Source organism: Ruditapes philippinarum, unplaced genomic scaffold, assembly GCF_026571515.1.
Source record: "Ruditapes philippinarum isolate M1 unplaced genomic scaffold, ASM2657151v2 ctg1541_1_1_1_1, whole genome shotgun sequence".
NCBI lineage: Eukaryota > Metazoa > Mollusca > Bivalvia > Venerida > Veneridae > Ruditapes > Ruditapes philippinarum.
In genome coordinates this window covers 19077-42976 of record NW_026859086.1, presented here as the reverse complement: position 1 = coordinate 42976, position 23900 = coordinate 19077, and the positions used below count along the sequence as shown (strand labels likewise).

Genomic DNA, 23900 nt, shown 5'->3' with positions numbered 1-23900 from the left:
TTCGATCTTACACTTAACAATTTTTCTTTTTATTATATGCAAAGAAACGTTTAGGACATTTTAACGTAATACTAAATAAAAAATACAACATGACTTCATTTTCGACGTCACATCATTAAGTTGGTCTATCACTGAAACAATGCAACGGGTTAAATTTAAAACAGTGGAAAATATCAAATTGATATTTTCACTGTTACAAACAGTAAAATTTCAGTTTTACATTCCAATGATATACTTCTATAAACCACCGAAAACCATGTAATTAAGATAGTTGATATCAATCGAAGTGCATGGAAACAACGAAAATAAAGCGAAAAATACCCACATATTTTCTTGTAAACATAATTATGTAGTTTTGTTTTGCTACTAACCATGTGACGTCATCATACGATGTAATGACTGGAGATAGGCAAGGTTTTATCCAGCTGATAAAATAGACAGAAACAGGATAAATAGTGTTACGTTATCATTTAGCTACAGTATGTCTAAACGCTACAGTTTGTTTGTATAATGCAAATGACGTTACGTCAAAATATATACATGGCCTTGCAAAACCAATTTTATCAAGTCGCAAAAATCAAGTTTTTGATTTTAAAGTCTGTAGTCAAATTTCTTCACACATTATTGTGCATATCAATACAACTGATAACCGCATCAGTTTACAAGGGTGCTACTTTTATGACGTTAAGATTTTTTTGGGTTAATTTATTTTGACAAAATTTCAGGTTATGTAAATGTATGAAATTGATAAATTTTAACTCCTTTCAAGAGACAATTATTATATCCTAATTTTCAACGATAAATAAAAATATATGATAAAAATCTAAAAAGCTAAATTATAGGTGAATTTCATTTTTAATTTTACATCTTAATTATATGAAGCCATAAAATATCATTAACGAGATCTGTCGACAAATGTCAATAAGCGGACTGAAGAGTGGCACAATAAATTCAATGCTTTTATAGAAATCGATCTAAAACAATCTGGTCAAAACTCTTCTATATCGAAGAAACATTTTGGCGTATATTGGTATAGTTGCCTGTCCGTCCGTTTGCAATCAGGTTTCGTGTCCGGTCTTGTATCTTTTGAACCGGTGGAAGGAAATTAAATTTACTGGACAGAAAAGTTTACCATAATGAGATGATTTGCGGAGGTTTGACATGTCATACTCAGTCATTTTGCAATAATTTCAAAATTTTGTGTTGGAACTAATTTAACCAAAATGAAAATTAAAACTGTTCGGCAGAAATATCAATTATAATGAGACGATGTGCAGAACACAGTTTCGGGCTTCTTGAAATCAAAATTTGCCCCGGGGATTAATTGATTTGTATAGACTTATATAGGAGTTTTTGTGTTCGATCTGTATCTTGTGAAGGTCAATTTGACACTTAGACACAATGCATTTATTTCAATATTTTGTGTCCGTTCTGTATCATGTAAAGCAATTTTAGAAAATTTAACCTATTTGGCAGAAATATTTTTATTACTGTGGTGGTAAAAGCGCAGAATTGGGCTTCCTCGGGTGAAGGTCACAGTGACTCAAATTCTTTTTTTTTTTGTTTATACGCATGTATGTTACAAATGGAGAATGGATTTATTGATATGTTTCCTGTCAGTATATATGTATGCTACCTCCCTTTATTTCCAAGAATCTATTTTGTTATGGCGTGTTTATCAAATTATATATTCTTAGATTTGTTTTCTGTTTAGATTATAATTATTGAGAATATCATGGTTTTATGTGATTTAATTAAAACTGATGTTGTACATGTTCATTATACATTAAAACACATATTTATGTTGTATTCATGTCTTCAATGTTTTTTCCTCATACCCACAACTTGCAGAGCATATATTTTGAGCTTGTACCGTCACTTTGTTGGCTTTATTAAAGTAGAGTTACCAGTTTTATACAAATAACAAACATAAGATAAATATTTGTGTGAGTATTAATGTTATAAATGTTAAGGGGTGTAATACATGTAGAAAAAGAAAATTATTTGAAAGCATAACATTTTGGATTTTTTATTATTCTTAGGCATAATATTGTGTGTTTTTTAATACTAAGAGGATATTTTTTCGTTTGAGAGAAATATGGAATACATTTTTACGAAACATGATAAAATGTCACATATTTTTTTGAAAATATGAGGCATTTTATCATGTTGAGTGAAAATATACACCATATTTTACGAAAAACGAAAAAATAACCTTTTATATTCATTATCAAAGAAAAATGGTTACCAACCACCTTGCTTGCTGCAATTGTACAGAGAGCAGTTATATATTATTTATAGATGCGTCTTGGTTTGCACGCGATATTTGGCGCTACATTGTGACGTCACGTAAACAACTCTTTTAAACGTTTGTACAGCGTTGATGACTGAATTAAAGATACACTGTGACCTTCACCCGAGGAAGCCCAATTCTGCGCTTTTTCCATCACCACAGTAATAAAAATATTTCTGCCAAATAGGTTAAATTTTCTAAAATTGCTTTACATGATACAGAACGGACACAAAATATTGAAATAAATGCATTGTGTCTAAGTGTCACATTGACCTTCACAAGATACAGATCGAACACAAAAACTCCTATATAAGTCTATACAAATAAATTAATCCCCGGGACAAATTTTGATTTCAAGAAACCCGAAACTGTGTTCTGCACATCGTCTCATTATAATTGATATTTCTGCCGAACAGTTTTAATTTTCATTTTGGTTAAAAACAGTTCCAACACAAGATTTTGAAATTATTGCAAAATGAGTATGACCTTGACCTGAGACATGTCAAACCTCCGCAAATCATCTCATTATGGTAAACTTTTCTGTCCAGTAAATTTAATTTCCTTCCACCGGTTCAAAAGATACAAGACCGGACATGAAACCTGATTACAGACGGACGAACAGGCAACTATACCAATATACGCCAAAATGTTTCTTCGATATAGAAGAGTTTTGACCAGATTGTTTTAGATCGATTTCTATAAAAGCATTGAATTTATTGTGCCACTCTTCAGTCCGCTTATTGACATTTGTCGACCGATCCCGTTAATGATATTTTTATGGCTTCTTACAATTAAGATGTAAAATTAAAAATGAAATTCACCTATAATTTAGCTTTTTAGATTTTTATCATATATTTTTATTTATCGTTGAAAATTAGGATATAATAATTGTCTCTTGAAAGGAGTTAAAATAAATCAATTTCATACATTTAAATAACCTGAAATTTTGTCAAAATAAATTAACCCAAAACAATCTTAACGTCATAAAAGTAGCACCCTTGTAAACTGATGCGGTTATCTGTTGTATTGATATGAACAATAATGTGTGAAGAAATTTGACTACAGACTTAAAAATCAAAAGTTTGATTTTTGCGACTCCATAAAATTGGTATTGCAAGGCCATGTATATATTTTGACGTAACGTCATTTGCATTATACAAACATACTGTATCGTTTAGACATACTGTAGCTAAATGATAACGTAACACTATTTATCCTGTTTCTGTCTATTTTATCAGCTGGATAAAGCCTTGCCTATCTACAGTCAGTACATCATATGATGACGTCACATGGTTAGTAGCAAAACAAAACTACATATATAATGCTGTTTTATTGGGGAATAATAGGAACAAAACCATTTAAATAATTAATTGATAAAAATATGAGAAGGTTTATCCAGTTTGCTGCGAAAGTGAATTTTGGCTCGCTAAAATGATAGAGCTACCTCTTTCGAAGGTATACGGTAACTTGCTCTATCGCTACTTCCGAGCTAGTGCTTATCGCTTAAATCAGGTGTCATCAAAGGCGTTTTCCAGTCAGCAAATTGAGCGTTAAAATAGACCGTTTTATCATGAAAGATATGATTTATCCTCTTTTTTCATTAAAACAGAGATCCAAATTAAAATCGAATACGTTTCATGTACACATTAGGTCTAGAATACAAATAAGATTTTTATCGGAACAAAACAACAGTTATTAAAGAAAATATACGATATTTATTCTGCGAGACAGCTCTGTCGTGAAGGAGGTAGTTCTGTCGCCAATGAGATAGCTCTGTGGTTACGTTAAAATTATCCGATTGTTTGTATATATTTCATTCATCACTTAAATCATGAAGCACAAATTTAATAAAAAGAATATTATTCTAGTATAATTACTACATGACGTGACGTCATTTGCATAATAAAACAACGATACTTCGTTACACTGAAGGCAAGCCAATATTTTTTTTTACTGTTAACAATAACTTTGTACATGTGATAAACATCATATTATATATATTTTTGTAGCTTTTAAAAAAATAAATTTTAATTAAGTATTGAAAATACACTCATTCAATATCTTATCTGCATTCCTGTTGCAACGTAACTTTAATATCTTGACTTAAAAACATGTTAATATTTTCAATTTTTGTGCAGAACTTGGTAAGTGAATACATACTCTAAGTAAATATTGCTTCGCTCAGATGACTGCTTTAAAAGAAAAATAGAAACGTAGCTTTTTAACCAGAAGAAAACAGGGTAGATATGTCAGCATAAAATGGGAACAACCTGAACATTTAAAAAAATATAAAAAAGGAAAGCCTCTTAAGAAACCATTCAAAGCAAGTACACTGAAATCTCAACAAAAACGAAAAAAATAATCCATAAAAATTGCATACTTTTTAAATCTTCACTTATGAAAAAGTCACTCTGTCCCCACTAAAATTAAGCCGTAATAACTTAGAAACTGCAAAGAAGTATGCTAATCATCCAACATAAAAATGACATTAAAATATGATAAAGAAGAATAAAGAGCTATTATAATGCTTTCCCATCCTCTACCACATACAAATGCAATGCCACTATTATTAATTCCTGTAACATAAAAAAGGACGATAAATGTGGAACTCAAGATTACATCATTTTCGTGTGTATTTTTTATACAATCAGAACGGGACAAAATAAACAAACGAGAAATTCGTGCAGGAGCTATCTCCTTGGCGACAGAACTACCTCCTTCCCGACAGAGCTGTCTCGCAGAATAAATATCACATACGAGTATTAACTTTAATAACTATTATTTTGTTACGATAAACTTTTTTTTTGTATTCTAGACCTAATATCTACATGAAACGTATTCGATTTTAATTTGGATCTCTGTATTAATGAAAATAGGAGTATAAATCATCTCTTTCATGATAAAACGGTCCATTTCAACGCTCAATTCGCTGACTGGGAAAGCCGCTTCAACTACATTTCAAACACAAATTTATCAACTTTACGCTTCCAGGAAACTTAAATCAAATTTACATGGTATAGCATTCTTAGAATTTATATTTGTTGTAGTGTTTACAAAATATATGAAAAAAGAAAACACTAAACTTTTTTGACAGCTGATTCTAGCGAAATGCACAAGCTCAGAAGTAGCGATAGAGCAATTTACCGTTTACCTCCGAAAGAGGGAGCTCTATCATTTACCAGGAGTGTATACACTTTCTCGCTCACCGATTATACCTTCTCCATCGCCTCATCAACCTATCATTTTTTCTATAAGCGCGTCAATGAAAAAGTGATTCATTTTTATTGTAAATATTTCTGATTTTGGAAACATGATAAATAGAATATAATATTCGTGAAAGTTCATTACTTAATTAATTGACATCGTTGAATAAGATAATATTATGCTCGTCAGAGGCTAACATTTTATAGTTTTATTAAACTCTTTCAATAAATTCAGTGTTGAACCTACAATTTTTCAACAGTCTCTACATTCTGGTTCGTCTAGGCCTTTAAGGTAAATTTTAAGGCAAAGGAGGTGATAATCACCGTATGAACACGTTTTCGGATGTTTCTAAATTCAAAATTGTACCACTTCATGTTCTGTTTTAGCCAGCGCTAGGGGGGACAGGAACGGTAGCTTGAACCTAACAGTACTGCCAGCAATATTTAGAATTATGCCGTTGAGGATTCCATTTCTTTTCTTCTCTATTTTCATGTGATACAACATATTGACCTTTTGTTGGTTTTATCATAAATTAAGCATGCCTAGTCTTGTGTTTTTCAAAGTCTTAAGATACCAAGACATTAAATTTGAAATTTTGCAGGTTAAATTTAAGTTTAAAGCAAGCTTTAGTAATGCAGCAGGTAAAGAATGTTGCTTCTAATGTTTAAGTATAATTATGTAACGTTCATAAAATATTGGTAAAAAGTGCCCAAATCTTATATCATGGTGGTGTGTGTTTACAAGATAATTATCTACCAGTGTTTAAATGGTGTCAAAAATTAGGCGTTCATAGTAAATGAACTAAATGGGAATTTTCTGAATCGTAAAATTGCCCAGAATTTTATTTTACCAAACAATGAGTTTCTGATGTTCTTAAACAAAAGTGGTTTTCAGACATTGATGATAATAGTGTAAATAACTTTCTTAAGAATGTTATTTTGATAGAAGTGTGTGTTTGAAATCAAGACAAAACTTGCCCTTTCTCAGAACTTCTGTATTGAAACTGGGAGGTATGGTAGGAACAGGTTCGGATGATGTTAGCTTTGTTACTGTCAAAATAGCCATTATATTTAGAAAGTAAACAACAAAAATATCCACTATCTTTTGTTACTTTTTGTTATGATGTGACGTCACAATTGCGGCGTTCTTTCTGATTCGCGCGTTGTGTATTTACATGAAATGAATTTGGAAATAAAAAGAGAAGAGAAAAAATGATTTAGAAAGAAACTTCAATATTGTCAAAAAGCTTATTTTTAGCAAGCCTCCTTTTTGTAATCACTCAAAGTTAAAGGAAGGAATCAAACAATAGAACAGAAGCAAATCTTAGAAATCTTGAAACAAAGTGATCCTTCGGAAGCATAAATCACAACAAAATTACATAAGAATTGCAGACTCGGTTTGATTTAGTCTGTACATGAGGGATAATGAATAACTACAACATCCCACATGCCCCCTAGCACCGGCTTGAGCGGTATTCAATTCTTGAAGGACCAGAAAAATAAAACAACATTGAAGTGAAGTACGGGGCAACTTTTAACAGCTGCCACACTGCACTTGACACCTGCTGTTGTGAAGTATAAAAATCTGGAAATAAAGTGATCCCTCCTTAGAAGTCCGCTTCCCAGAAAAAAGTAAGCCTAAGAATGGTCCACTTTCCAGAAAGGAAGCAAGTCTTCGAGAAGTCAGCTTCCAAGAAAAGAAGCAAGTATTAGAACAGTCCGCTACCCAGGAAAGAAGCAAGTCCTCGTAGCGCAGCACAACAAGTCTTTCTTGTGCAGTAAGTCTAAGCAGCGCAGCAAATTCTAAAGAGCGCCTTAATGCAATGAAGCAAATGATGAGATAGATTCCTGGAGAGATTAGAGCAGTCTGCTTCAGTCAAGATTGGGAAATAGACGATTGGGCCATGAGTTAAAGCTCATTACTATCAGGGCAAGGTATTGAAGTTTTTACAAGTTTGTTTATTGAAGAAGCCAATGAGTCTCTTTTTCAGTTCATTATGAAGTTGAGACTTATTTTACAAGAAGGGCAGGTATGGCCGGAATAGAGCAGGCCTTTCATGGAATAAATGAGTTCTTGATCAAGGGACAATGTATTGAGGGATTGACCGCTGATTTGACTATCTTCCTAAAAGAAATAGTGCTGGCCTTAATAGAAGGGTTAAATCGCCTTGCAGAGCGATACATAGAAGCACATAAAGGGGGGCCTTACGTTTAAGCCAGAGGTACTCCTCTTCTAAAATTAGGGCAGCTAGGCAGGAGTATTATACCAGAAACATCAGACAAACAGACGGAGTACAGACATTATCCGATGAAAATATGCTTTATTTGTAAAAGGCGGAACATTTAGTCAGAGACTGCCGACAGAACAGCAGAAGCCAGGCACTGAAGGTTTGCTTCATTTGCAATAAGATGTTGCATTTTGAATTAATAATTTTACTACTCTAGGATACAGTAAACAGCATCAAACATTCAACCAAAATGTTAACTGCACAAAATGAAATTAACATCACAAAATATCTACATATGTCTTCAAAACCAAAGCATTAACTATGAGAATCTTGACAAGACAAATCACCCAATTCAACTGAATATCAACCTTATATATCTTTCCAAGCAAATATAACTCAACAACCAAATATAATGCAACAACCAAAACAACTAAATATAACTAATAATGAACCCAGATCAAATTATATTCAACCAACTTCAACAGATCAACAAAACTCCATTCAAAACAACAATATTATCTTCTCCGAAAATTAAACACATTTCGAGAGTGCCTTTCCTAAACTGATGTAAATTTCATCAAACTCGCATAATAATTAAATATTTTCTATCTTAACAATTTGACATTTGCATGTAGTGAGAAATTTATAAAAGAGGTTTGAAAATAACTGTTCATCGGAACATAATATTTACACTACATCTCGAACAATGTATCGCTGTAAGGATAAAACTGCATGATTATCCTCGCTCGCTGGTGTGTCGGTATAAGTCTCCATCTTGGTTAACTGGGTTGTATCGCCTTGTTTTTTTTTCTGAAATCTTCCAAACCACCTTTATCTGTGTTTACATTCAATGTTTATTCCTCTGTCTGCAGAATCTCTTTTTCAATATCAGAAGGCTAAATAATTTCTATAATTTTCTGATCAATGTTTTCATCATCTTGCAATTTCAAACGGATGTTTTTTTAAAAATCGTGTTTAACGCTGTCGACGTCCGATCTTTATTAGCCGGTTTAATTCTCTGCAACTGCTGACGAATAACTGTTTATGCCCCTCTCTGATAAAAATAAGTCTCTCTATTTTCTTGAGGTTTGGTCACGGCACCAATATTGAGCATCGTTATAGTGAAGTATAAGAATTCGCCTTTTTAAGTTTGTTACTTTATTGTAATATATAAGCATAACGTATAGTGGATGTGACGTCAATCATATTGCATGTAAATAGCGGAAGATGTTACGTGCATAGGAGCAATTATGTACATATTTTCACTTTCCATGAACTATTTTGATCATGTGATGATTGAATGTTTACGGAAATTTTAGCTTGAATGTATAGGATATAAATGGAACTTTTCTGTGGCTTGGTGAATAGTTATGCCATAATCAATTTGAATTTAGTTTACTTTTAATTAAAAGTGATTTGCTGAATAAAAAAAAAGCATGAAAACAATTGTTTCATACAAAAAAACCTGAGCCGGTTCACGACCGTGTATAAGCGCACCAGATATTGGAAATTCTTGTATGTGTACATATATTTTATTACACCAGAGATTTCTTTATTGATATTAAATTATTCACTATTTATTTTAATTTAGAAAATCCTATTGTGATAAAAAGGCTTGATATCTGATTTTTTTAGTGAATTGAAGAGTCAAAGGAAATGCTATAATTATGTAGATCTATTGGCTCACCTTCACCTTGAGTTGTAAGTAGATCAGATGTTTTTGGTAGTTCATCCGGCAGTTTGCCTTTAAATATATAACTAATTAATTATATCATATATACGATGACAAACATATCTATTTAAACTAAAGCTTGAAATACGGTTTGGGCTGACTCATTTACGAACATTCAGAACTTTCAAGCTTCCGTCTTGCAGAATGTAATATTTATAAACGACTTTATTGTAAATATTAAATTAAAGCACATATGCATATAATTATGTTCATTCTATGTATATGCGAATTGATTTAAGTCAGTCTGGTACCAGAAACTCAGCAAACGCTTTATAAAAATTATCATTATTTCGTTTCTTCAGTATTTAAACATCGATATATTGTTGTTTAAAACATGATTCATATTATTATAGCAAGCTGGTAAATGGTAAATTCACAAACTATACCAGTTTGCGACCAATCAAACTCGTTAGAGCTTAGACAATGTAATTAACATCGGATACATTTACATTTGCAGGCTTATTTTTGTGAGTCGTAATATAACATTTTTTCTTTAAAAAATGTTGATACACATACCTTATTTCAGTTAACTACATATTTTATCAAGTGAAAATTGACTGAACAAGACCAATAGAATATCTTAGCGTATATATGCTCGTTATATGTGTCATTATTCGTTTATTAATTTTGCAAAATTCTAGGCCTAGGGTACTGATGGAAAGTACACAGTTTAGTTATATGTCCGTAATTGTGATGAACAAAATCTCTTTGCGAGATGATGACGATTTTTTTTAACATAACAGAGTCTAGTCGGTTCACCACTTTGCACACCTGCATCGGAGATTTGAAAATTAGATACTGATAAGCGTTTATGCACTTTTATTTTCTACAGGGATATTTATTTATTCATTTTCTTCTTCTCATTGAAAAAACTTATTTTGATTTAATATGCTTCTTTGCTCTCATTTTTAACATCCAAGAAATAGTAGTCATTGACAGAATCAAAATAAAGCTACATGTTGATTGATTAACTCACCTTGAACTGAGGCAGATGACTCACTTGGTAGCTGAGCGGAACCACCTGCATTCCGATTGTTGGCAAAACTTGTCTCTGAAATATCGAAAAGAGGTACACGAAATATGTAATTCTTAAAATATGTCAAAAGCTACAAATAACCCAGTCATTGCAGTTATTTTGTTCCTTCATGTTGAGACGAACGGTGGTTAAATGTCAACGAGTTAATTATATCAATATTCACTTTTTCTGATACTCAGGAATTGTACTTTCCGTCAGTCGAACAATGTTCCTAAAGTGAACAAGAAGTACATCTATAATTATCACATATGGCACCAACGATTAATACTATTTAGTTATTTACTATTTATTTCAGATGTTTTTTATTCAAGTATTTCTTTTTAAAAAAGGTATCAAGACAAGTTTCCTTTTTGTATATTCAAGGCACAAGTACAGTTATAACCATTATATCGTACATCTGACCAAAAAAAATCAATTGTGATAAATTAAAAAGACTTAATATCCGGAATTTGTTTAGTCAATTGAAGAGTCGTAGGAAATGCTACATGTAGAACTATTGGCTCACCTTCACATTGATTTGTAAGTGGTTGAGCGGAATCTTTTTTTTTTTTTTTATTAAATTTTCTTTATTATCCAGTTCGTACAAACAATACATTTCATACATTATACAAATTTACAAACATATTACAAATGTTTAATTGCAAGAATAAACAATGGTTACATCAGAAAAAACTTTAATAAAGACTAAGTAGATTTAAACTGATTCAACATGATTGTAAAAATGGAAAAGTAATCTAGAGCATAATATATGTAATTTAAATTATTTATAGTTATGTTTTCATTAATAAAAAAGAAGCGTTTCATAGTTAGCGTGAAAATAATATTTAATAGACTCCAGCCAGTCGCATATGTTTATGATGTGAATATGCTCCATTTGTTGTTATGGACATCGACCTTATTTTTCATTTCAGCAACGAGTCTTTCTAAACTAAGTTTATATCTAAGAAAATTTAAAAATTCACTGAAGGTTGGTATGGTTTTCTTGTATTTATTTTTAAACATAAAATATTTACCTAAGAGTAAAATATAGTTAATGCAGTTTGATTTCATATTATTTTTAATATTCACATTACACAAACTGACAGTTTCGTATGATACCAAAGTTGTGTCTGTAGAATATTTTGATTGTAAAAAATCCTGATTTGACACCAAAATGGTTGAATTTTTGAGCATTCCCAATATAGATGTACATTAGATTCTGGTGCCGAGTTGCAAAAATCGCATAACATTGACTCCACCATATTATATTTAAAGAGTTTTTCATTGTTTGGCAAAATACGCATAAGACATTTATACTGAAAACTTCGAAGTTTGGTATCAATCGTTATGTTTATGATTTGATGGAATATATTTTTCCATTCAAAGTTGCCTGAAAGTGCAGCTTCCCATTTGTTTTCTTGATAATTGTTTGTTGTTGTTTTCTTTTGAATAAGCATAGTATAAATAAATCGGCAGGTTTTAATTTGAGGTTTTAATTTATCAATTCAGTAGTTATTAGCTTTGTATTGTATCCCTTCAGATTTTAGTTTTATTTTCCATTCTTTTGGTATGCATTTTATGAGTTGATGATAGTTTAAAAAGTTTGATTGGGCTATGCCATAAAGGTTTTGGATTTCGTTAAAGCTATAAAATTGTTTTTTCCTATAATCGTATATATGTTCGATAAAGATTACGCCTTTTTCCATCCATTCACAGAAAACAAATGGTTTGTTACTTAGTTTTATATTCGTGTTGTTCCATATAATTTCTTTACCAACATCAGTTATTTGTTTATTAAAGTTTGCATACGACCAAGCACTGAGTACGTCTTTTAAAAATGTAGATCTAATATCTAAATTTTAAATATCTTTTATGTTTAGATAACATTTAAATATGAATTGTTTTCCATATCTATTTAACATTTTTTTATATACTTTAACCCATTTTTAATGTTGCTGCAATTTAATGCGTTTAACCCAGGAGCATTTAAGGAATATATAAAACTTTCAATGTCTAACATTTTAAGCCCCCATGTTGGTAATCTTGAATAATCTTATCTCTTGATATTTTGTCTGGTTTGTTGTCCCATAGAAAGTTAAACATGAGCTTTTTTATTTTATTTATGATTTCTTGGTCTGTGTTTTGTAAAACTGTGAGAGGATAAATAAGTTTGGGCATTGCAAAAGTTTTACGAACGGTTATTTTTCCAAAAATACTTAGTTTCCATCGTTTCCATTTATGCAAACATTGATCGAACTCATTCAGTTTAGGTGTTAAATTAGTATTAAGCATTTCGTCTATGTTATTAGTGAAAGTTATACCGAGCGTGCTAGCTTTTTCAGATGTCCATTTAAAATTATTGTCATTGCAGAAATTCTTAAACTTCCAAGTTTTAAAACAGTACATTTATCTTTATTCAATGTAAGGCCTGATATATTTGAAAAAAAAATTTAGTGTTGAAATAAGTGTTAGAAACGATCTTTTTTCTCCATCAGTTATAAAACATGCATCATCGGCAAAAAGTGTATGTTTTAGTTCAATGTTTCCTATCTTAATGCCTTTAATATCTTCATTTTTGGTAACTTCATTTGAGAGTAATTCTATACAAATAATAAATAGGTAAGGGAATAAAGGGCACCCTTGTCGCACGCCTTTTTCTATTTTAAAGAAACTGGATAGATGACCATTATTATGTATACACGATTTAGCATCTTTATAAAAAAGGCCAACCCAATTTATAATATGTTGAGGAAATTTAAATTTCAATAAGCATTTTTTCATAAAGTTATTGTCAAGACTATCAAAAGCTTTATTAAAATCAGAAAAAAATATTAACCCTTTTTCATTTCAATTATTAATATATTCGATTGTCTCTTGTAAAATTCTAACATTTTCCTCAATATATCTACCTTTAATAAAGCTTGTTTGCTCTGGACTGATTATATTTTGAAGTTTGGTTTTTGTTTTATTTGCAATTGCTTTTGTCGCAATTTTGTAATCTACATTTAGTAAAGAGATCGGACGCCAATTATTTATTGATAACATGTCTTTGTCTTTCTTTGGAAGAAGAGTAATAATACTTTGTTTTTGAAGTTCCGTAAGATTTCCGTTATCATAAGAGTAGTTTAGAGAATTAATAAGATATTGTTTTAGATCATTCCAAAATATTTTGTAAAAATCAGCAGTTATACCGTCACTTCCAGGACTCTTGTTATTTTTCATGTCTTTAAGAGCAATTCCGCATTCGTATTCTGTAAGATGACCATTTTCTACATATTCATTATTTTGTTCTAAAGTATTTATTTCATTTGCTAAAAAGATAGAATCTCCGCAATCTTCTATTTGTAAGTCTTTTTAATATAAACGTTCATAAAAATCTTTAATCTTAGTCAAAATTTTGTTTTGATTCGTTTCAATGTTATTTCTATTATCTTTTAGTTGGCTAATTATTTTTTGTTCAGCATTTTTCTTTTCAAGGTTTGCAAAATATTTTTTTTTCTCTGACCCTTCCACCCATTCAGCTTTGCTTCTTAGCAGGATACCTTTAGTTCTTTTGTCAATAAGATCATTAAGTTTTGCTTTTTCAGATTTAAGATTTTCTATTAAAATATTATTACTTGTATTTAACTCAATTTCTTTTTCTAGATCCCTAATTTTAGAATTAATTTCATGCTCATTTATAAGATCATTTTTCTTTTTAATGCTAGCGTATTTGATAGTTTCATCTCTAATTCTGCTCTTAATTATTTCCCATAATATGTTTGGATTGGCTTAGTCATTAAATGACACTATTTCTTGTATTGATGATTTTATTTTATTTTGATAATCAGTGTCTAAAAGTAACGAATTGTTAAGTTTAAAGTATCCTGGGCCCTTTTTACATTGAATAAACTTTAGATGCATAATCACAATAGAATGATCTGATTTATAACCGCTTTTTATTTGAAAGTATGTTACTGAATTGAGAGCACAAGTGGAAAAAAGAAAATAGTCGGGTCTGCAGAAAATTGGTGGGTTATTATGAGAGTGCCAAGTAAAAAGTTTTTGTTCTGGATTAAGTAGTCTAAAAACATCACAAAGATCAAATGTATCAATTAGTTCATTAACCTTTTTAGAAGTTCGTTTATTTGTATCACTTTTACCGTTTAGTTTGTCTAAAGAATGATTAATAACAGTATTAAAATCACCGCCAACTAGTAGTATTTCGTCACTAAATTTATCAAGATTGGTTTCTAATATATTGAAAAAATTGATATCGTCGTTATTTGGAGCATAAACGTTGAATATATTTATCACCTTTTCCTCGATTTCTAGTTTAATTCGTTGCATTCTGCCCACAATAATTTCTTGATATTCTAAAATTTTACAATTACAAGACGTATTAATAAAGATACCGACGCCTAAGCTGTTTGTACTATTTCCGCTTAAGTAAGATTTTCCATTCCACTTTGCCGACCAATTTTCTGTATCATCAGTGTTTGAGTTATAATGAATTTCTTGCATAACGCTATTGAAAATTTTTGTTGGTTAAGCCAACACAGAACACGGTCACGTTTGTTTGTCGATGCTAAACCTTTTACATTAAAAGTACATATTTCAGTTGAAGACATATTATATTGACTAAAGATTCATTTGTAAGTTTGTGTTTACCGACTGGAGTCTATAATATTCATTTTTTAATGATTTTATCATCAACATTTTATATATCATGCTTAGATGTATAAACAGCAGATAGAAATACATAAGTAAAGAGATTATATTGAAATACCGTTTGTTCTTTTACATGAATGGCAAAAAGTTAATAAGTACGATTTTCCTTAAGTTGAATATTTAGCTTCAGCGGTAAAATCTATTAATAAATTTATTCATGGATGCTTTATTCGTATACACAATATTTCCTTTTCTAATTTTAACATTCATCTTTAAAAAAAAATAAAGCGATCAAAACTTGACAAAACAAAGAAAAAAACAAACAACACACAAAATCAAAACAAGTCTATCAAAAAAGTACAGTATGTCTATATAGAAACATGTATTCATAATCGTAATTACAATATGTCGAAGAAGTTGTAGCAGTTTACATATATTTGTTTTAATCTTCATGGTTACGAATTTACATTACAACAATGTATTTGTTTTAAAGACATACTTGACGAGTTGTCTTACACCGGACAGTATTTTAGTAAAAAAAGGAAAAAAATATATGAGCCAAAATTTGGTAAAGGTAATCAAATTTTTTCAACTGCTTGCCTCATTACTATATCATTTTCCAAAAGACAACTTTATGAAGAGATGTTAAATATATCAAATAAATATTTATATCGGAAAGAAAATATGCATTTACATGACTTATAATATACAATATAAGTAAATAGTTACTTTTGGTATCTTGTTGAGCGGAACTTGGTTCATTCTGGATATTGGCCGAACTTGGATCTGAAACATTTACATAAGTTGTACACAAAATTTGTAAAACGTGTATCAGATATTAAAAATTCTTATATATGTACATTTGTTTCCTATACCATTAATTTCTTAAGGGATAATCATTTACTTTAAAACTCTTTTGTGATAAATAAGGCTTAATATCCGATAAATTACACCAAATTGCAGAGAAAAAGCTGCATGCAGATCTGTTGGCTTACCTTCATTTTGAGATAATTTGGGATCACTTGTTCTTGGCAGTAGAGCAGAGCCAGCTTCATACTGATTATTGGCCATATTTGACACAAACATAAAAAGGTGGTACATAAATTTGTCAAATTGATATATTTCAAATCAATAAAGACCAAATTATTGCGTATGTTTATGATCTCATATTCAGTGGTAGTTTGACTTTCTTTATAATGGTCCCACATGGAAACCTATAGAACCACCTTAAACGGCAAAAAGAGAATGTTGCGGGCTCGGTTTGATTGAGCCTTATAATGGGCAGTATTGGTAACTTGACGCTATCCTCCACACTCACTAGCATCGGCTTCAGCAAAATTCAACGTTTAGAAATACGAATTGCAAAATTTTGAATTAAGATCATTCGCAGATGTGTTCATCCGAAAAAAGGCAAGTAATAATTAGTAAATGACTCTTATTGATTTTCAGGTCTTTTGGTCAAAGGTCAAGGTCACCAGGGCCTTTAGTTTAAACGCTTGTCCGCTCATTGTTTAAGAATGCTTTGGTTTACAGTCTTTATAATTGTTACTGCGGTTAGTTATTAAAGAAAGTAAAGCAACCACTGAATATTTATATCAAAGACACAATGAACTACCCGTCATAACACAACTGAAATAATACTTTAATCGTTTATTAAATTTGACATATTTCAATTTGACAAATTTGTTTACATATATTTTTAAATTTCAGAATCAAGTTTGGCCAATAATCCGAATGAAACTGTCTCTGAAATATCGGAAAAAAGGTAAACAAAATATGTAATCCTTGTAATATGTCAAAAGCTACAGTCGACCCAGTCATTGCAGTTATTTTGTTCCTTCATGTTTAGACAACCGGTGGTTAAATGTCAACCAATTTAATAATATCGATACTTATACAGGAATTTGACTTTCCTTCAGTCGAACAATGTTACCAAAGCGAACAGGAAGTACATCTAAAAGTATCACATACGCCACCAACGATTAATACTATTTAGTTATTTACTATTTGTTTCAGATGTTTTTTATTCAAGTATTTCTTTTTAAGAAAGGTACGAAGACAAGTTTCTGTTTTGTATACTCAAGGAACAAGTACAATTATAAACATTATATCGTACATCTGACTTAAAAAAAAACATTGTGATAAATAAAAAAGGCTAAATAACCGGAAAATCTTTAGTCAATTGAAAAGTCGAAGGAAAAGCTACATGTAGAGCTATTGGCTCACCCTCACTTTGACTTGTTGGTGGTTGAGCAGAACTTGCTTCAGTCTGGTTATTGGGCGAACTTGGATCTGAAATATTTAAATAAGTTGTACACAAAATTTGTAAAACGTGTATAAGATATTTGAAATTCTTAGAGAAATGGCCTGGACAAAAATAAAGTATGAAAATTAACAAAGGGCAATCACTCAAAAAAAAGAAATGCAGAGTACCGGTTCTTGTGCACTGCACTTTTTCTTAATGAGATCTATCATCCTATGAAGTTTCAAGTCCATAGCTTATATACTTTAGGAGAAATGGCCTAGACAAAAATAAAGTATGAAAAATAACAAAGGGCAATAACTCAAAAAATTAGAAATGCAGAGAACCGGTTCTTGTGCACTGTACTTCTTCTTAATGAGATCTATCATCCTTTGAAGTTTCAAGTCCATAACTTTTATACATAAAAAAAGTATGAAAATTAACAAAGGGCAATAACTCAACAATTTAGAAGTGCAGTGTACCGGTTCTTATGCACTGCACTTTGAGTCATTATAAGAAGCATGCATACCAAGTTTGAAGTCAATCCAACTTATAATGACTGACTCATGCTCCGGACAAGCTTTAGGGACGCCGACAACGACGCCGACAAAAATAACCCCTATACACAAAAATTATGCGTTGCAGCAACCAATAGGTACGAACTTACCATGCTTTGTAAGATTTTTTTTGTGGCTTAAAAATGCACGAACTTAATAGTGTTAATAATATTGTTATTGAGAGATGATTTGTCCTTTAATAGCATATCAATATGTTTCACTCAGAATATGTCATAAGGCATTTATAATTGGAATATAGGTAAAGTCATCTATAATTTACGACTGTGTGTTCCTTGCCACCATGAAATGTTTTAAAAAATTACGATATCATATAAAAGATAAGTACCGATTGCAAATTGCTGGTCGCATATATTATAAAGTTGTTTCCCTTAATTGTTCTGTTATTAAATAATTATGTATTTATCTTAATGTTATGAATACCATACCTCCCAACAGTTTTTCAATCTGCGGGCTATCAATTGGTTCATCTTGACCTATAAAAACGCAAAACAAGTTTAAAGTAGGAATTTGAGTTTTTCATTATATTCAACATCATCGTCATAACCGGCACTTACTTTTGTTTAGATTTTATAATATTTAAGAGTTACGTTAAAAATCATTCTTTTTGCTATGGACTTTTTAAAGTTTTATCCTTATTATTGATAATAATATTAATAAAGACACAAATTTTCTTTACCTCTCTTTTTACGTATGTAGCAGATAATACCAACAATACAGATGAGTATGACCAGGACAACAATAGTTATTTTATAAATGATATCCTTTCCACCTAAAATGAAAATATAGTTTAACAAAACATTCCTGTCACAAAAATTTTATCTTACAATTATTGTTACCCTATAACAGTGATCTTAATGTCATTAGACACATCAAACTTAAATATTATGCCTGTTAGCATCTACATTATAAAGGAAAAATGTTCCTTAAATTCAGTTTCTTCCTTTGACAGTGTGTCACTAACTTACAGAAGATCAATCTGAAACATAAATTTAGGACAGCTCTTGTTACAACTGATTTGTTCAACCTCCCTCAAGGAAGAAAAACAAAAAGGAAAGCCTGACTGTGCAGAGTTGCTACACTAAGCAACAATCAATATTGCCATATTTATGTACCGAAGCAATTGGCTGGGGTATATTAAACGTTTTGGAGGTCACTTTGCTATATCGATATGGTTTTAGAGATTTTATGAAAAGAAGTGAAATTCATAAAAGAGTTACATTTAAGTCAATTGTTACATTCTAAACATGTTCAGCAGTTATCATACACACTGCGTGTTTTGTAATTCAATGCTTAATTTAAGCAGTCCGATAAAAAGATATTAGTGCTGGTTCAGGTTGTCACTATACATTTTATCAGACCGCTGACGTCACCTTGAATATTGAATTATTTAAAGCACCCTGATTTATATAAGTTAAGAAGGAATACCCGTAAGATTACTATAAAAAATAAAACATTTTACTATTATTTCGACTGATTATAATATCACGTTACCAGTTATGAGTTAGTTGCTCAGGCCGAAAAATGTTATAATCATCGGCCCGCCCAACAAGAGCACGTACAAAAACAGTAACAATTACGTCACATATGGCCTCACATTTGACGCCATCAAAGCAGTTTGCTCTGAAATGAAAGTAGGGTTAAGCGTGGATCGCTTAAATTTTTGTCCACAACCTAAAAGTAATTGGTACAATCACAGTTTTATTGAATTAAATAAAAAAAAAGAATACAACATTTTATACCTTAGAAATAAAACTTGCTAGCTTGTTGATTCTAGTGAATTTTGCATACACATAAGGGAAGTAACTTTGTCTGAGTTACTGTACACTATGTACAGAGACATGAATTTCAACAAAAGAAATATCAAAGTAATTAAAATTGTGCAACAATTCAACCTATCAAGTGTTTTAAAGACATTATTACACATAAGAGACGGACCAGAAAGTAAAAATCGACACTGAATAAATAATGACCTCGGGCTAAAGCCTTCGGGGTCGTTATTCACTTTGTTGGCCGATTATTACCCTCCGGTTTTAACCTCTTAATTATTTTCAATAGTATCGACCTGATAAGTTTAACATATCATCGGCACCTGGCGATATTAAAACCTTGCCAGAGTTCAGTTAACATTTCGATTTAGTCTAACAAGTTCACGGAGAGATCTTTTCAGCTAAGACCAAGTTTTGAGAATACGAATTCATGCGTGGACGGTAACTTGCACTTTCCAGTACCATCCATAAAAAGGCTCAATCAAACCGAGCCGAGCAACATTTTCAATTTTGCCGTGTTGGGCTTCCTTAATGAATTTTCTTTTTTTCCATAATATTGTCACATCAGTGTTATTTGTGCCGTGTAGCGGCTGTAAAAGGGCTAGCCGTACATTTAATCAAAGAAAATATATTTTCGATCCTTGAAGATCGTTCAGTACGACATTAAGGTTGTGTGTACATGTTATGTGGTATTTTTAGTTTCTTATATTTGACCTTTTTAAACTTGGGTGTTGCCAGTATTCCCACTTGAATACTATATTATCATCGTTAGGATACGTTGCCTGCTTTTTAAATATGTCTTTTTACGTCTTGTCTGTGATATGCAGGCTTCATAACCTCTGATCCCAATTCAAAATTCCATTTTATTTAGTTCTGTCCATTGTTTTCTCGTTAAGGGCAAATGCACTCTTTAACTTGGGCACCATGCGCCACATTTCATGGAATGGCACTATTGTGTCATATTATAACCGCCGTATGAACACATCTGCGGGTGTTTCTTAATTCAAAATTTTACCATTTTTATGTTTAAATGGTGAAGTCTGCTTAAGCCGGACCATGGGGGCATGAGCTGTAACTTGTACTTTCTAGTACCGTCCATGAACAGGCTCAATCAAACAGAGCCCGCGACATTTTTTTGCAGTTTTGCTTGTTGGGCTTTCTTTAGGGATTCTGTTTTTCTCTAGTTTATCCAAATTAATGCAAGTTTTAAACGACACCATTATACAACGAGATCTTTCAGGAGGACAAAACGTCGACCGTTCTCATTGCTTGTTAGTAAAACACGAGTCTGAATCATGTAAGAAATAATAAAAAAAGAAAATATCATTTAATAAGTACATGACTTAGTTCCGAGTTCTGAGTATTAGATATAAACCAAAGTTGTTTTTTTTCTTCAAATTGCCACATTAAAAAAACGAGAATAAAGATCAACAAGGCCACGTTCACGGGACGCAGCCCCCCCCCCCAACCCAAGCTTTTACAGCAGGGCATTAGGAAGGCACCAAACCAAAACCGGGAGCCGATGCAAGGGCGACGAAAGGAAGAGCGGGATACGTTATGTGTGAAATAATAAAAACGGTCCCGTAAGGCAAGAGCTATAAGGGTGAAAACAGGGGGGGGGGGGGGGTTCTCAGAGAGTTGTGGCGTTTTGACGGCAACGTGAAATTTTTCATGAAATACGTGAGTAGTTTGTATGATTGGTACATGCGAAACTTAAACCAAACATTTTCTGTGTCTGAAAGAACCATTATTGGGTGAAAATACATATCAGCAGTATTGTTTTGGATAATAATTACAAACAAAGGGCCGTCGAAATCATGTCAGAGTTCTAGGCCTTGGTTAGCAACCTCAAGTTATGGCTACAAAGACATTATTAAGATTAAAGTAATATCATTCAGTAGTTTGGAAGATTGAATACTAAAACTTTAATCCTGAATTTTCAATGAAGTTCACAAAAAGTCATAATGCAGTCAAAATCAATACCAGAGTTAGGGGACCTCCAATTATGATCTCGAAACATGTGTTAAAGATCCTGTATGTTTTGTGATTGATATTGTTACTGTGTGTATACCACACTTGCAAAATATTATATATGTATATAGTTATGCAAATAAAAAAATTTCAAACATCGAAGAATATGTAAAATGTGTACTGCAAATATTTGTGCACATTATACTTAATCAATAAATTACATGCATTCATTTCTTATTGAAAATTTGACTTAGAATTTATAGAAAATGAATTTCTAATTACCTCCCTTTATTTACATAAAATGTTAAATTGGGTAATATCTTTATAAATAATGCTTATTAGAACAATACTGACAAATCTTAATTTTAGCATCATATTTATGAAATAAAACCATGAAAAAAATGTGTTACAGGATCTTTAACTTTTTAGTGAAAAGCTACAGAAGATTTTGAGATAGAATTTGCACCAAGAATTTTAAGTTCGCAAAGGACCATAATTTTTGCCAAAACCTACGCCAAAATTATTGGCTTCGCTTTTGACTCTCTATTAAGATCCTGAAGTGTGAAATTACAAGCCAATATCCTATGTGGTTGACGAGATATGATGTTAACAATCTTGAACCAAAGTGTTACACATACGCTGACGCCAACGCCCGGATAAATGTGATAGCCCAACTATTAGAATAGTCGAACTAAAATTGTACAATATGTATAAAAACGAAGGCATACCTGATAGTGAAGGTCTTGCTGTTGCTGTAGGTTGGATGTAAGATATAATAATATTCCGGTGTGTTGTTAATTTTGTAAATGCTGTTATATTAATTTTAACTTCAGATGACATCAAGATTGTTGTCGTCGCTGTTATATTGATATGATGATGTGATATGTTCGTGGTTTGCAAGCTGTAAAAGATTCAATTTTAGGGAAAACTAATCTGCAAAATGGTGTTTTGCACCATCAAAGTTTTTCCGAAAAGATTAAATGGTTATCTTATCCGCCTTTAACAGAAAAAAAGACAAAAATGTTCATTAACACTTACTAGTACTAGTATATTACTTATACTAATAATTCGTATACCAGAGTACCTGTATGTAGGAAATAGAGTATAAACAGAGAGTCCCTTTCTTATAATACTTAGCTCCAAGCAAAGAAAGTGGGTGACTCTAACTCTTATGTAAAACAGAGGTAGAAATAAAGTAATCGGTTCTAAATTTATAAACTTTATCCAAGGAGATGGCCTAGCCAAAAGAAACAGTCATTTATTGAAAAACAAATGCGGCAAAAGTTTGCTTTTGTTTTTCCGCAGGAGTGTCTTGACGTGATAAGGACCAAAAGGTTACACAAGATTTATTGAAATAGTGTGGACTTGCTATCAGATGACCGATACTATTTTAAATGCTTATGTCAATCATTTAATTTTCAAGGGCTTGCAATTTCACACGTCTCTAATACCAGTTGAAAATGACACGCGCCAGAAAAAAGAAATTGGAAAAAAATCTCAAATGTCATCTTTGAAGCAAAATGTTTTGTAAACAATTTTAATTGAACATCTTCTTTAAAATGGTACTTACTATCATCATCATCATCATCATCATCATCATCTTTATTACATTACTAGCATCAACACCATCATACCAATTATGGCGAGCATCAAAATTATCATTATTTTTAAGGCGAGCACTATTAAATCTCTAGATAATCGTCACTAGTTTGGTGTAACTTGCATTACTTTTTTGCGGTAGTGATATTTGTTAAAAGCGTCAATGTGGCATTCTTTTTTGTTTGCAACAAAGACAATAAATGACAAAATGTGTTGTCAAGTGCAATTGTGCAAATACAATACATGCAAGAGATAATGATGACATCGTCTTATATTTAATTATCTCTATGTAGCAAAAACGAAAACAAAGATCAACAAGGTAAAGGCAGCGTTCACAAGACGCAGCCACGACACACCCAAGCTACCACAGCAGGGCACCACCGGGAGTAGACATAAGTGGACGAAAGTTCAGTTTAGTTATGTTTAGTTTTTTTTAATTTCTCAAAGTTTTTAGTTCATTGAAGAAGGTATTGTCACGTTCATTTCTTCCCTTGTAATGAGACAGTTAAGCTAGCGCGATTCCGTCATCGTTATGAAGATTATGAGTCTGGTTGAAACGAGGCTATTTACAACAACATTGATTCTTATTAAAATGATTGCTTGAAAAAATGAGCTAAATTATC

General features: G+C 31.5%; 1 protein-coding gene across 1 annotated transcript in view; it reads right to left on the bottom strand.

The window, feature by feature from the left end:
• The window catches only part of LOC132755153 (uncharacterized), a 69560-nt gene that overhangs the window by 31487 nt on the left and 14173 nt on the right, over window positions 1-23900 (bottom strand). Inside the window, exons 5-11 of the mRNA XM_060745961.1 lie at window positions 22407-22579; window positions 18618-18710; window positions 18367-18414; window positions 17348-17413; window positions 15851-15907; window positions 10433-10507; window positions 9412-9468 (exon numbers count right to left, since the gene is read on the bottom strand). Coding sequence (XP_060601944.1) covers window positions 9412-9468; window positions 10433-10507; window positions 15851-15907; window positions 17348-17413; window positions 18367-18414; window positions 18618-18710; window positions 22407-22579 — 569 coding nt within the window. The remainder of the gene's footprint in view (window positions 1-9411; window positions 9469-10432; window positions 10508-15850; window positions 15908-17347; window positions 17414-18366; window positions 18415-18617; window positions 18711-22406; window positions 22580-23900) is intronic.